Source organism: Xiphophorus hellerii, chromosome 18, assembly GCF_003331165.1.
Source record: "Xiphophorus hellerii strain 12219 chromosome 18, Xiphophorus_hellerii-4.1, whole genome shotgun sequence".
Lineage (NCBI taxonomy): Eukaryota > Metazoa > Chordata > Actinopteri > Cyprinodontiformes > Poeciliidae > Xiphophorus > Xiphophorus hellerii.
Window position 1 is genome coordinate 3,088,876 of NC_045689.1, and position 12,148 is coordinate 3,101,023.

At 40.1% G+C, this 12,148-nt stretch overlaps 2 protein-coding genes across 2 annotated transcripts; one reads left to right on the forward strand and one right to left on the reverse strand.

Moving 5' to 3' along the window:
* Positions 1 to 399: 399 nt before the first annotated feature.
* Positions 400 to 5,960, reverse strand: LOC116707528 (RNA polymerase I subunit G). Its single transcript, XM_032544908.1, has 3 exons — positions 5,761 to 5,960; positions 4,040 to 4,184; positions 400 to 1,651 (listed from the first exon to the last, which is right to left on the reverse strand). The coding sequence occupies exons 1-3, from the start codon at positions 5,843 to 5,845 to the stop codon at positions 865 to 867; spliced, it is 1,017 nt and encodes a 338-aa protein (XP_032400799.1). The 5' UTR covers positions 5,846 to 5,960; the 3' UTR covers positions 400 to 864.
* Positions 5,961 to 6,082: 122 nt separating this feature from the next.
* Positions 6,083 to 10,152, forward strand: LOC116707496 (interferon regulatory factor 2-binding protein 1-like). The gene is made up of 3 exons (XM_032544865.1): positions 6,083 to 7,384; positions 8,865 to 9,211; positions 9,971 to 10,152. The coding sequence occupies exons 1-3, from the start codon at positions 6,390 to 6,392 to the stop codon at positions 9,988 to 9,990; spliced, it is 1,362 nt and encodes a 453-aa protein (XP_032400756.1). The 5' UTR covers positions 6,083 to 6,389; the 3' UTR covers positions 9,991 to 10,152.
* Positions 10,153 to 12,148: the final 1,996 nt, after the last annotated feature.

Genomic DNA, 12,148 nt, shown 5'->3' on the forward strand with positions numbered 1-12,148 from the left:
ATCCATGTTATTGTTGGATTTCAGGTTCACAAATTTGGTTTTCATTCCTCCAGGATGAAATAACATTTTTAAGAAAACCTTTGGTCTGAATTCAAAACTGCAGTACAAAAAAAAAACACCAAACACTTTTTTCCCTCATTAAAAGTTGCTTTAATTTCTTTTTATTGTTTTTTGACCCAAATCATTCCTGAAAGCTTCAGCTGAAAAACCAACAGTAAATCTGTGGTTGTGTAAACAAACACACCGACAAAGAGCGAATCTAAGGCCATGAAATCCACCGGGAGTCGACAGGAACTGGACCAAAACGAGGAGATGCTTCCCCGTTTCCCATTCTGCCGCCTCGTCCAGCTGCTGTGACGGAAACTGGTCTTAAAGAGACAGTACGGAACCTTCACAAGAAATGTTTACAAAGTATTTAACACAGATACATTGTAAAAAATCCGAGCTCTTCTGCCTTCTCCCAGTGCCGACTACAAACAACCAATCAGAGCCAGGAGGCGGGTCTTAGCGCTGTCAATCACCTTCCACCGCGAATGCTAAGGCTAATTAGCGTAGCCATATCCAATGATGGTGGATAAACAGTTTTCTTGTAACGGTGAGTTGTTTGTCCGCCTCTAGCACTTTTAGCAGAATAAATGATAAATGAAATTGATTAACAGCGCTAAGCCCCGCCTCCAGGCTCTGATTGGTTGGTTTTGGTCATTTCTTCTGGTGTCAATAGCAGCTCAGGGATGAGGTGGAGGAGAGGAGATTAATCTTTTCAGAGATTATCTGTCTCATAAACGTGAAAGAATCCTTTTTTATAAACGTTACATGCTGCAGCTTTAAGCGTTTACGTCTGAAGACTTTCAAAGATGGAGGGAATCAGGAGTGAACGTCCTCCTCAGTTCTGCTTTTCTTCTTCTTCTTCCTCTTCCTTGAACTCTCTGCTGCGTCGCCGTATAGAACGTCCAGCGGCTCACATTTCACAGAACCTGGTTCCACTTTAACTTTCACGCTGGGCTCCAGTCCTTCCTCAACCTCCTCCCGCTCCCTGTCCTTCTTCTTCTTCTTCTTCTTCTTCATTGTCTTCTCCTCTCCGAAAGGAAGCCCCGCCGCCGTCGCTTCGTCCAGATTTTCGTCGGATGGTTCCTGTTTCATCTGCAGCAACAGTTCCGCTTCTTCCGACTTTATCCGCTTCTCTTTCTTCTTCTTCTTTTTCCTCTTCCTGCCTTCCTCCTCCTCGTCATCATCACCCACCCGGCCTCCATCTTCTACGAACTGCTTCATCACCAGCGGCCGCAGCGTCGTCGACGACGGCCCGAACGCGGCTCCGTCCGCCTCGTTCTCCGCCACGTAGGTGAGCTTTGGAGTCTTGCTGCCGAACGGGTGGAACCGCTGCTTGAGGCCGGCCGGGACGGCGGGCGCCGGGGCGGCCGGCACGACGTGTGGAGCCTGCTCGCCGCCAGTGTCCCCGTAGCTCTCACAGATGTTCAGCAGGCCGGAAAAGGCCGGAGCGAAGACGAAGCCGTCTGACGTCCGGCTGTCGCTGGTGAGCAGGTGAAGGTCGTTGGGGCGGGACGACGCCAGGACGCTGTAGCTCTGCTGGACCGGTCCAACCGGAACCTTCAGGGTCTGGATACCCGACAAGGGAACCTGGACGCCGCTGAAGCTGCAGAAAAAACAAGTGGAGAGTTGGAATAAACATTTTGTCTAATGTCAAATACCCTAGTATACTTAAATTAAGATAACTACATTTTCAGCAAAATATAGCAGCTTTTTTAAGTCAATAATTCCTTAATATTGATGAAAAAGTTCTAGTAAGTTCCACTGGTAGAATATTTCACTTATAACAAGACATTTTTCCCATGTTACAAGGGAAATTATCTGCCAGTGGAACTAAAACTGGGTTGCTAAGTAACGTGCGGTGCTTGGCTGGGGTTGCTAGGTAACGGCGTAGCTAGAACTTTATCAACATTAAGAAAAGATTGACTTAAAACAAGCTCTTATATTTCGCTGAAAAGTTACTTGTAAGTTTGTTTTGTCTTATTTCAAGTGTAACAAATATTTACACAAGAAACTAGAGTAGAAACACTTGGAAAGATTTCAACAGGAAAGATTTCTAAGAACATGGACATTTGTGTGGGTAGGTTGTTCTCTAACATTACACTGCAAAAACAAAATCTTATCAAATTTATTGAATGTAATACAGACCGCTACAAGAAATCTTTCCTGCCAACACCAATTAAAATATACAATAACTCTTTGAAGAGTTACAACATTTAATTTCCCTTTGGGATTAATAAAGTATTTCTGAATTTTTAATTTTCTTTGAAATATTTCCTGTTCGCTGCAAAACACAAAATCTTTGGTCTAGTTTCTTCTGAAAATATCTTAGTACACTTTAAATAAGACAAAACTAACTTACAAGTAACTTCTTAGCAAAATAGGAGCTTGTTTTAAGTCTAATTAATTAACATTGATGAAAATGTTCTAGTTCCACTGGTAGAACATTTAACTTATAACAAGACATTTTTCCCATGTTATAAGTGAAATAATCAGCATTCTGACTGATCTTTCACGCAGACCTGTTGCAGTAATCAATGCAACTACAGAAACACATGGATGAGTTCCTCTAATCCTGGAAATGTTCTCCAGGTGATAGAAGGCCGACTTTGTAACCGTCTCTATGTGTCCTGAAGGTTCAGGTCAGAGTTCATCCTGATCTCTAGTTTCCAGCTGTAATAACTGAAGCTGTGCGTTTTCTCTAGATCGTTCCTCTGTAGGTCCAAAAATAATAACTTCAGTTTAGTTTCTGTTCAGCCGGAGAAAGTTTTGGCACATCAACACTGTTTTATCTGTTCTTAGCTTCTGTTCACTGATTGGACGGTTCAATGGTCACCTGGTGACATCATAATGTAGAGCTGTGTATCATCTGTGTATTTATAGTAACTATTGTAATTTCTTGACATAACCGGAGCTCAGAGCCGGCCCAAGGCAAAATGGCTGCTTAGGGCCCCTAAAACACGAAGCTATAATGATGATTTTTAAATAACATTGAAAAATACAAATTAAATGCCATTACATATGGGAAAATTAGTTCCATATTATTTTATAGATGGTACACATATAATAGGTTAAACTCTTCCTCCTGTCACGTTTATATTAAACTTCTTAACTTGTTTACTGTAAATTCAATGCTTTTCTGCTGCCGTTTCTTTCAAATAATTGAAATAATATGTGACCATTTAAATACCACTCTGCATTTCAAAATCCTAATTATTATTTTATTGTTTGCTACTTCTGTAAGGTTAAAATCAATAGACATGATAACAACAGCTTGATGTAAGCTAGTTACAAATGACGCTAAAGGTAGCCGGTATGCTACATATATGCCAGTAGAGTCGCTTAGGATCGATGAAGCGCCTGGTGTTGACATGTTGGTATAAAGGGCCTCAACAATGACAATATGCTAAACGCATTGGGCTAGCTCTGCCTGAGCTAACAGGAGCATGTAGATAACAGGGGTCCCAGGACTGAACCTTGTGGAACGCCACATGTCATTTTTCTCCATTCAAATGACAAGTTGACTCAAACCAGTCAAATACTGGTCATCCATGTCTTTATCATGGGAAACCAATAAATGTAGATGGAAATTATGGGTGCAACTTATTCATTTGAAATGAAACCAACATTTTACAATTGAGAAGATGACAAACAGGAAGGAAATTGAGGTTTATTTTAAAAATATCTTCATAAAAATAGCGATTAAAAAAACAAAACAAACTCGTTGGACATAAAGTCTTTGTGGACTGGATTGAACTAAGATCTCCTCACCAGCTGCTATTGTTCTATAAAATCTAAAATTGGCCAGTAAACTACGGCAGAAAAACTGACAATCATCCCTGACTGAGTTCTGAGAGGATTTTCAACCTCACGTTCCCGCTGAAACGGAACAACAGCGAGAGAAAACCGCGAGGACAACGCTTAATTTCCATTTAAGTTCTTGTAAAGATGGGAATGCATGATAACGGACGCAAGGAGCACAGGCTGTACATACCAGTGGGGGTCGAAGCTGGCAGGAGCTTTAATGAGCCACAACTCGTTCTCGTTGTTCCTCAGATTGTCTGCCAGCGTGCTGCTGCAGGGGACGTGGCAGAAAGACACAAAGTCCTCAGGACACTCCAACCGCGCGGTCTTCCTCGCTGCAGAAACAAACAAGCAATTCTTCATTAAATAAGAATTAGAAAGCGGAGGATCTGTTAGCTTAGGACCATGTGGGAAAACGCTTCCACGTGTTTTTATTTTGTTTTTATTGGGATGTTTTGTGATGGACAAACACAAATAAAAATCTGAAAAGTGAGGGAATTTTATTCAATTATGGTGTCAAAATGCACAAAAACTTCACTGTAAAAACACAAAATCTTACCGAGTATTTTTACTATAGTTTCTAGTGCAAATATTTTAGTGCACTTCAAGTAAAATAAAACTAACTTATAAATAACTTCTCAGCAAGATGTAGGAGCTCAGTTTAAGTCAATAATGCCTTAATGTTGATGAAAAATCACTTTGGCAGATTATTTCTAGACCTGTCGCAATAAACAATAAATCAATTAATCCCATGAAAAATTAGAACGAGATCAATCATTTCCACGATTTATTGTTTTTCTCTTTTCCTACCAAGAACTGGATGATAAAATTCTTCAGTTTGGTGCTTTGGTCTCAACTAGCCCTTTTTTTGAAGAGCAATTTTGTTTACAGAGACTTCATGATTCATTTTATTTGTTGTTTTATTTATTTTGGATACTTAAAATGTATTCCAGTTCCAGTGTTAAATGATCATTAGAATTTAAAGTTATTGATACTTGGTAATGCAAGACCATTATATTGCTTGAAAATGGTTTAAAAACAACAATATTATTGTTTATTGCAATAACTTCTGGGACACTTTATCATTCACAAAGAAATATTGTGACAAATCTATTTGTTTCACTTATAACATGGGAAAATTATAAGTGAAATATTCTACCAATGGACCTAGCACTTTTTATCAATATCAAGGAATTACTGACTTAAAACAAGTTACTTTTAAGTTAGTTTTGTTTTATTTCAAGTTTACTAAAATATTTGCACAAAAACTAGACCAAAAAAACTTTTTTGCAGTGTACCAAAGTAATTTTTAAGATAAAGGACCAAAGGTTTTGAAGTAAGTATTCATTTTAACAAGTAATTAGTCTTAAAGGAAAGCTAAAATGTCATAATAAAACATTTTATAGACTTTTTTTTTTCATTTTTAGATACAAAGTCTACATAAAATGTATTTGGTTACAAAAAGACACGTTTCACTGCAAAAACACTAAATTTCACCAAATAGTTTTGGTCTTGTTTCCAGTTCAAACAGCTGAATTAAGACAAACTTAAAAGTAACTTTTCGGCAACATATAAGAGCTTGTTTTAAGTCATTAATTTCTTAATGACTTAAAACATTAAGTCATTAATGAAAAAGTGCTAGTTCCACTTGGTAAGAAATGTATGGAATGCATTACCGCCATCTACTGGCATGGAGCGTGTCTCAAACTATTATTTTATACATAAATTATCAGTATTCGTATTTAATTAAGCAACTTTGTTGATTAACAACACGCATATTCAAAATAGTTATCTCTAATTCATATTGAAAGTGTAGCACACACGGTAATATTAAGTTTTTGGTCTGAGATAACATTTTAAAACCCATTTCTTTTTGCACCAACTTAGCTTAAATTACATCCGTGTGCTTACCGGGTTCTTTCTGCCGTTCTGTTGTTTCCGTGGCAACATTATCCGTTTCATCTTCGCTCGAAGACGAAGAAATGTCTTTTGGCATGTTTTATAGTTCAAAAATAACTGCTAACGTTATAACTCACAACGTTTTTTAGCTCAACACACATGGCTCTGAGGTGGGAATGAACATGTGTTGACACAAAGTGAACCCAGACTTGGAGTACTTCCGGGTCACGGTGTATTGTAGTTCCACCTCCCGGTTTGACGGTAGTGTCTGAGTCGGTAGCGCCGATCAAAACAACTCAAACACCCACAATCCCCCTCGAACTATTACGTAACGTACCAGCGTCTGTCGGGGGAAAAACAGTTGACAGGAGCGAGAAGTAGGCCGAACAGGATAAACAAAGCAAATAGATGAAAAATAGCTTAGACGACTTTAATATTTGTCATTATTTTTAATGTTAAAAATGAGTAGTGTTTTTCTAAAGTTGTGTTGGGTCTATTAAGGCGGAAAGTTTGTCGAAAAGAGAGGGCGTCCACCTGTCGAACCGAAAATAGGTTAACCAAGCTAACCTGCATTAGCACGTTAGCGTGCTAGCTGGCTGTTTGAACCCGAACAGGTGTGCCAGGTGGCCCGCCAGGCAGCCATGTCCTCCCCTTCTTCGTCGTCCAGGCGCCAGTGGTGCTACTTGTGCGACCTGCCGAAGATGCCATGGACCGTGGTGTGGGACTTCAGCGAGGTGGTCTGCCGCGGTTGCGTTAACTACGAGGGGGCTAACCAGATCGAGTTCCTGATAGCAAGCGCCCGCCAGCTGAAGCGGAGTCACGGCATGCAGGACGGCAACGTGAGGTCGCCCGGCCCTTCTCCTAACAAACACGGCTCCTTAGCAAGAGCAGAGCCGCTGCCGGACGGCGGAAGGCAGCACGCTGAGCGCTTTGAGCGGGGAGGGAGAGGGGAAGGCGGCGGAACGGCGATACGCGTGCCGCCCAACGGGCTCCACCGCGACGGACAGCCGCCCCATGAGGTGAACCGCCAGAGCCCCAGCAGCAGCCGGAGACCCATGATCGGAGCCGCCATCCCGCCCAATCTGGTGTCTCAAAGCATTGCGGGAATGCCTGGGCTGCTTGCGGGCATGCCAGCGGGTCTGACCGCCAGGACAGCGCCGATGAGCAGCCCGATGATCTTCCCGGCGCCGGTGCTGGCTGAGATGAGCCGCAGACAGCTGGGGATCGGAATCTCCTCCTTCATCACTCCGGAGCTGGAGCGGGAGCTCATTTCCTCCCAGGCCAAGTCCCAGACTCAGACACAGGCTGGCACCAGTGGTAGCAAGAGCACAAGCCTGTCTTCTTCGTCTTTTTCCATGGCTGGAGGCGTGAGCCAGACGAGCCCGAAGCCCGCTTCATCCCCGGCCAGGCAGCAACGCCCCCCGACGGCCCGGTCCGGAGCCGAGCCTCTGGGATCCGGCAGCTCCGCGGAGGCAGCCACGACTGCTGCGGCGTTACCCAACAACGGCGCCTCCGAGCTGGGGTCGGCATCTGTCAGCAACACCCATCCGACCGGAAACACGCTGTCCTGCACGCTGTGCCACGAGCGGCTGGAGGACACACACTTTGTCCAGTGTCCATCAGTGCCTGGGCACAGGTTTGTTTTCTGTTGTTTATCTGGATTTACTGCGCTTTTTTTATTAGTGCTGCAGCTAACGATTAATTTAGTAATCGATATTTCAAAAACGATTAATCGATACAAAAATTGTCGCATGACACATGTTAGAAACACATGAATGTTAGAAAATAAAAAATGCAAGGAAACTCAGTTCTGTTTTTAAATTAAGAAAATAAAAAAACATTTCCAATTCAATAATGTTTCTTTAGTGCTAGGTTAATTGGAGATTTCAAGTTTATTTTACAGAATATAAAAAATACATTTAAAATTGCAAATGAAAACAATTTTTTTCTTTAAATAAGAAATCACAGCATTCCTTTAGCCTAAGCTTGATCATCTGTAGCTAAAGAATTGATAAATCAATTATTTGAATTGGTGCTGAAAAGATTCCTCCCATTAATCATGATTAACCTATTCAAATAATTATCAAATAATTTAGTACTTGATTAATCATTAAGTTCAATATACAAATTTTAAAAAATGCAATTTCCAGAAAAAAAACAATCACAGCAGTAATTAAGCCAAATATGTATGAATGTACATTTGCATTCGAGATAAAAACGAACAAAATCTGTAAAGATGTTTCAGCCAAAACTTCTCAAGTTGTTTTTGCTTCTCCTGGTTCAAATTCACTAGATAAATAAAATCTTGATGCATTTTAATCAATGTAATGTTTATTTTCTTATTTAAAAAAAGAACTTTAATTATTTGTTTGTTTGCATTTTTTTTATTTATTTGTAATATTTTCTAAAAAAAAAAAAAAAAAAAAGACTTAAATGGTAAAATAAAAAATCTGTAGAATATGCCAAACCTTTTTATCCGATAAGTTGATAAAAGAATTAGTAACTAAAACAATAATTAGTAGGCCTGTCACAATAGCAAGTTTTACTGGATAATAAATTGTCCCAGAAATTATTGCGATAAACGATAATATTGTCATTTTAAGATCATTTTAAACAAAAAATGATAATGACTGATTATTGCAAGTATCCACATTTAAACTTTAAATTCTTAAGAACATTTAACAAAGCGGTGGTAGATTGGCTAATTTAAATATCTGCTCTACTTATGATTTGTCAGAGAGCAGTTTAGGTCGCCTATTTTTTATTTTTTAACTGAATTGAAACACACCAAATTCCACAGCACAGTTACATGCTAAAGTTGTCAAAGTCAAGTTAGCATTGTTGAACTACTTCCCTCTCCCTCACTATTTTTTTCTTATTTAAAAACTTTTGCCTGACCTTGTTATCTAGTTTATGTAGTGTTGGCAATTAGTAGCAAAGCACTACACCTTTTTTCTTTTATATATCAGGCATACATTTAAGGTAAACAGCTAAAACCAATGCTAATCCTCAGCTAGCAGTAGCTTTTTTGCCCTCCAGAAGGGAGATGGAAATTATAACGGCTCTATACTTGTTGTATTCTCATAAATGTTTCCTGTCTCTCATTTCAAATGCAGGTTCTGCTTCCCCTGCACCAGAGTGTACATCCAGAGCCGGCGGGGCGACGGCGAGGTGTACTGCCCCAGCGGAGAGCGCTGCCCGCTGGATAACTCCCCCAACAGCCCGCCCTGGGCCTTCATGCAGGGAGAGGTCTCCACCATCCTGGGCGTCGTTCCAGCTCCAGCGGGATCCGCGTCAGCAGCGGCATCCGGAGCCAGTTCGGGTTCGGGAGGTGCTCCGGCGTCTGGATCAGGGAGCGCAGCAGCAGGCGGCGCAAGTGGAGGTGGATCAGGAGGAGGAGACGTCACTGTTAAGAAGAGAGAGAGACGTGATGGTGACGCGGACCGAACAGCAGCAGCAGCAGGCGGGTTAATTTCACATCTAAAAGCTCTGCAGAATAAAGCATTTAGGTTTCAGACCCACAGCTTCAACTACAGATGTTACATTTATTAAAGGAGCAGTAATGTGTAAAATCCACATTTTTTTAGCCTTACATCATTATTCCCTCATCTAAAACATACCGGGAGTATTGCTTTCATTCTGTTGTGCTTGTTTGAGAAATCCTTTAATCTCCATGGTAATCATTCAGCTGTAAAACATCTGGGTGGACCTAGCTCCGCCTTCAAGTACAAAGCTCCTCCCACACTTTGCTCCTTCAGACTATCCAGCAGCAATTAGCAAACACCTGGTGGAGCTAATTATCTGCTGATCTCATTATAGGAGCTACTTCTCAGCAACGCTGGTAAAACATTTTCTTAAAGGCCTAATAGAGGAGCCATGTTGTGACAACTTCCTGGAGGAGTGTTTTTTAAAGAGACAGAGGCCCAATTCGTCTAACCTGTATTTTGCTTTTTAACTGCGGTACGACCGCTGCCTTTTCACATGTCGCCAAAGTCGCTACATTTGTTGCTTTTTTCTTTTTAGAAAAAAGTTGCTAAAGAGGTTTTTAAATTTGCTAAATATATCGACGAAGTCGCTAAGTTGGCAACAGTGAGGGTAAAATTGTGTGGTTATTGTTAACCACGCAAATGGAAACGTGATAATATTGCTGGATAAAATTGGTTTCGCTTGTAGTTATTGTTGTTTTTATGTCATAATTATGGTTTTCTTTTTGTTTCTACAGATTTGGATTCAGTACAATAAGAGGTGTCTACACTGGACTGCTGAGGAACCCAGAAAAGAAACACAACAACCAACAAAACCAGAAATCCTCCACTGCACAGGTTCTAACTCCTTCTAACTTCAGTTTAAACATCATCGTAACAGTTCAGAAGCTTCTGTTTTTCTTCATAATTTCCTTTTAAAGATCAGTTTTCTCACCAGAAAAGGACTCGATATATTAGTTGTCCTCATTTAAAACGAATGTAAATTACATTTCTACTCACCGAGTCAACTCTCCAGCACAGGTCAACATCTAAACATTGGTTATAATTGAGTTTTTGCTGCATCCTCAGTGATGCAAAGGTGCTAAACATCACATTAGAAAAGCACCATCACCATGTGATTTATGTCTCCATGGCCTCATACAAAACAATCCAAGTGCTTGGCTTTGTTTCTGTTTGATAAACTCAACTAAAAAAGGCTAATCTGCACTGGCTCCATTAGTATACTAAGATCAAGTAATTTCCCTGCTGGGATGAATAAAGTACTTCTATTCACACCAACACAGCAGCTGACATCCAGATTTCTAGCTCCTCTGTGGCCGAAAATAAATTAGTTCAGTAACGTTTAGGAGCCAAAAGTCAGATAAAACTCTTCGCCTTCTAACCCAACCGTCTTTCTTCTCTACACAACTGCATATTGTTTATTTTTCTGAATTTTATAACTGAATGTCCCCTAGAAACCAAAAGGACTCCACAGAAACACAACAAAGGTAACAATAATTGTGCATTGTAGAGAAATGTATCAATTTTCATAGTTTTGCAGTAGAAAACAGGAAAGAAAAATGGATCAAGCTTAACGTTTTAATCTTTGATTAATCTCCAAATGATAAAAACGTGAAAACAAATTACTCTTACTGCATTGAAGGTGGAAGAAACAACTATTTCTGAATGAATTTTTAATATTTGTGTCAGAAAGACCAGAAACGTCAACTTTATCTTACCCTACGATTCTAGCATGTCTCTACTCACGCAGAGGAAATTTAATATTTTTCTTAGTCTCTTGAGCAAAACGAAGTTAAATGCTGATTAAAACACCAATAACTCACATTTTCCCTCAACAGTAATTAAACAGAAATGCTTTTGCACCAAGACGCAGCAATATATCGTCTAATAGAGGCTCAAAATGTCCTTTTCTGATCAGTTGGCGATCCAGAAATACCACCTGGTCGTGCTGACAACACTCTTCAGTGTGGATGTTATCATAGCAGGAAACCCAGAGAGCTGGACTTTGGTATTTGTTTCCCGCCTTCGAAACATTTCATTGAATTGAAGGAGAAGCAGACTCTCCAGAGGCTGAATTCATAAATTATCAAACAGGTTTGATTATACTGGAGCAAAGTTGCTCTGTTTTATACTTTAAAGGCCTTTTGCTGATTTCAAAAGGGTTGGGAGCCTTTTGGAAATCTTACTAAACGTTTTGTAGGGAATCCTAAGTACATGCTAATAGCTAAAGTAAAGATAATTTAAAATGGCAGAAATCAAATGACTTAAAACTCTGTTTTACAGTGACCGCTCTGTCATCTGCACACTGTTGGATGTTACCTTTGCTTCATTTTTTTAACGCTGTTAACTGAAGTCGGTATAATACGGAGCCCCATACTGGGGTAGTTTTTTTCTTTTATGTTCTCTCGCAATAAATCGGCATGAGAACTCTGAATCTGATGCCATATTGGCAGGTAACCGGCCACGACGTTTTTGTTTTATCTCCTTTACGCCAGCTTTAAGTTAGCGCTCTGCTGAAAAAACCTGAGTGAAGTTGCCCCCCCCTCCCTCAACCTTCTTCAAAATTTGACAAAATTGGTGTGTCAAACATTTGTGCAGCAAAATTTCATTGTGCCGCGTTATTTTAGATGATAAAAAAAAGTTTCCTGAGATCATCATCAATATCTTCAAAGCCAAAAGGAGCACAACAAAAAAATTTACTGAGTTGTTTGACACCAAATTTGTTTGACTTTGTAAATGTAGTGAATGATGCGGCACAAACAAAACATTTTTGCTACACACACAGCTACAGCACAAACATTTAACACAAATTTTGATAGATTTGGGAAATGTGGTTGACCTTTTGACCTTTAAACTTTCATTTAAAAAAGCAGCACAAATAAAAAGGTCTGCTGCACTATCATTAGACTCTAATT

Excerpts from the sequence above, each read along its gene's own strand:
- LOC116707528 (XM_032544908.1), bottom strand. The coding sequence starts at position 5,845 with ATGCCAAAAGACATTTCTTCGTCTTCGAGCGAAGATGAAACGGATAAT. Across the intron at positions 4,185-5,760 it reads AGAACGGCAGAAAGAACCCG|CGAGGAAGACCGCGCGGTTG; the intron begins GTAAGCACACGG and ends TTGTTTCTGCAG. Across the intron at positions 1,652-4,039 it reads GCCAGCTTCGACCCCCACTG|CTTCAGCGGCGTCCAGGTTC; the intron begins GTATGTACAGCC and ends TTTTTTCTGCAG.
- LOC116707496 (XM_032544865.1), top strand. The coding sequence starts at position 6,390 with ATGTCCTCCCCTTCTTCGTCGTCCAGGCGCCAGTGGTGCTACTTGTGC. Across the intron at positions 7,385-8,864 it reads CCATCAGTGCCTGGGCACAG|GTTCTGCTTCCCCTGCACCA; the intron begins GTTTGTTTTCTG and ends TTTCAAATGCAG. Across the intron at positions 9,212-9,970 it reads CCGAACAGCAGCAGCAGCAG|ATTTGGATTCAGTACAATAA; the intron begins GCGGGTTAATTT and ends TTGTTTCTACAG.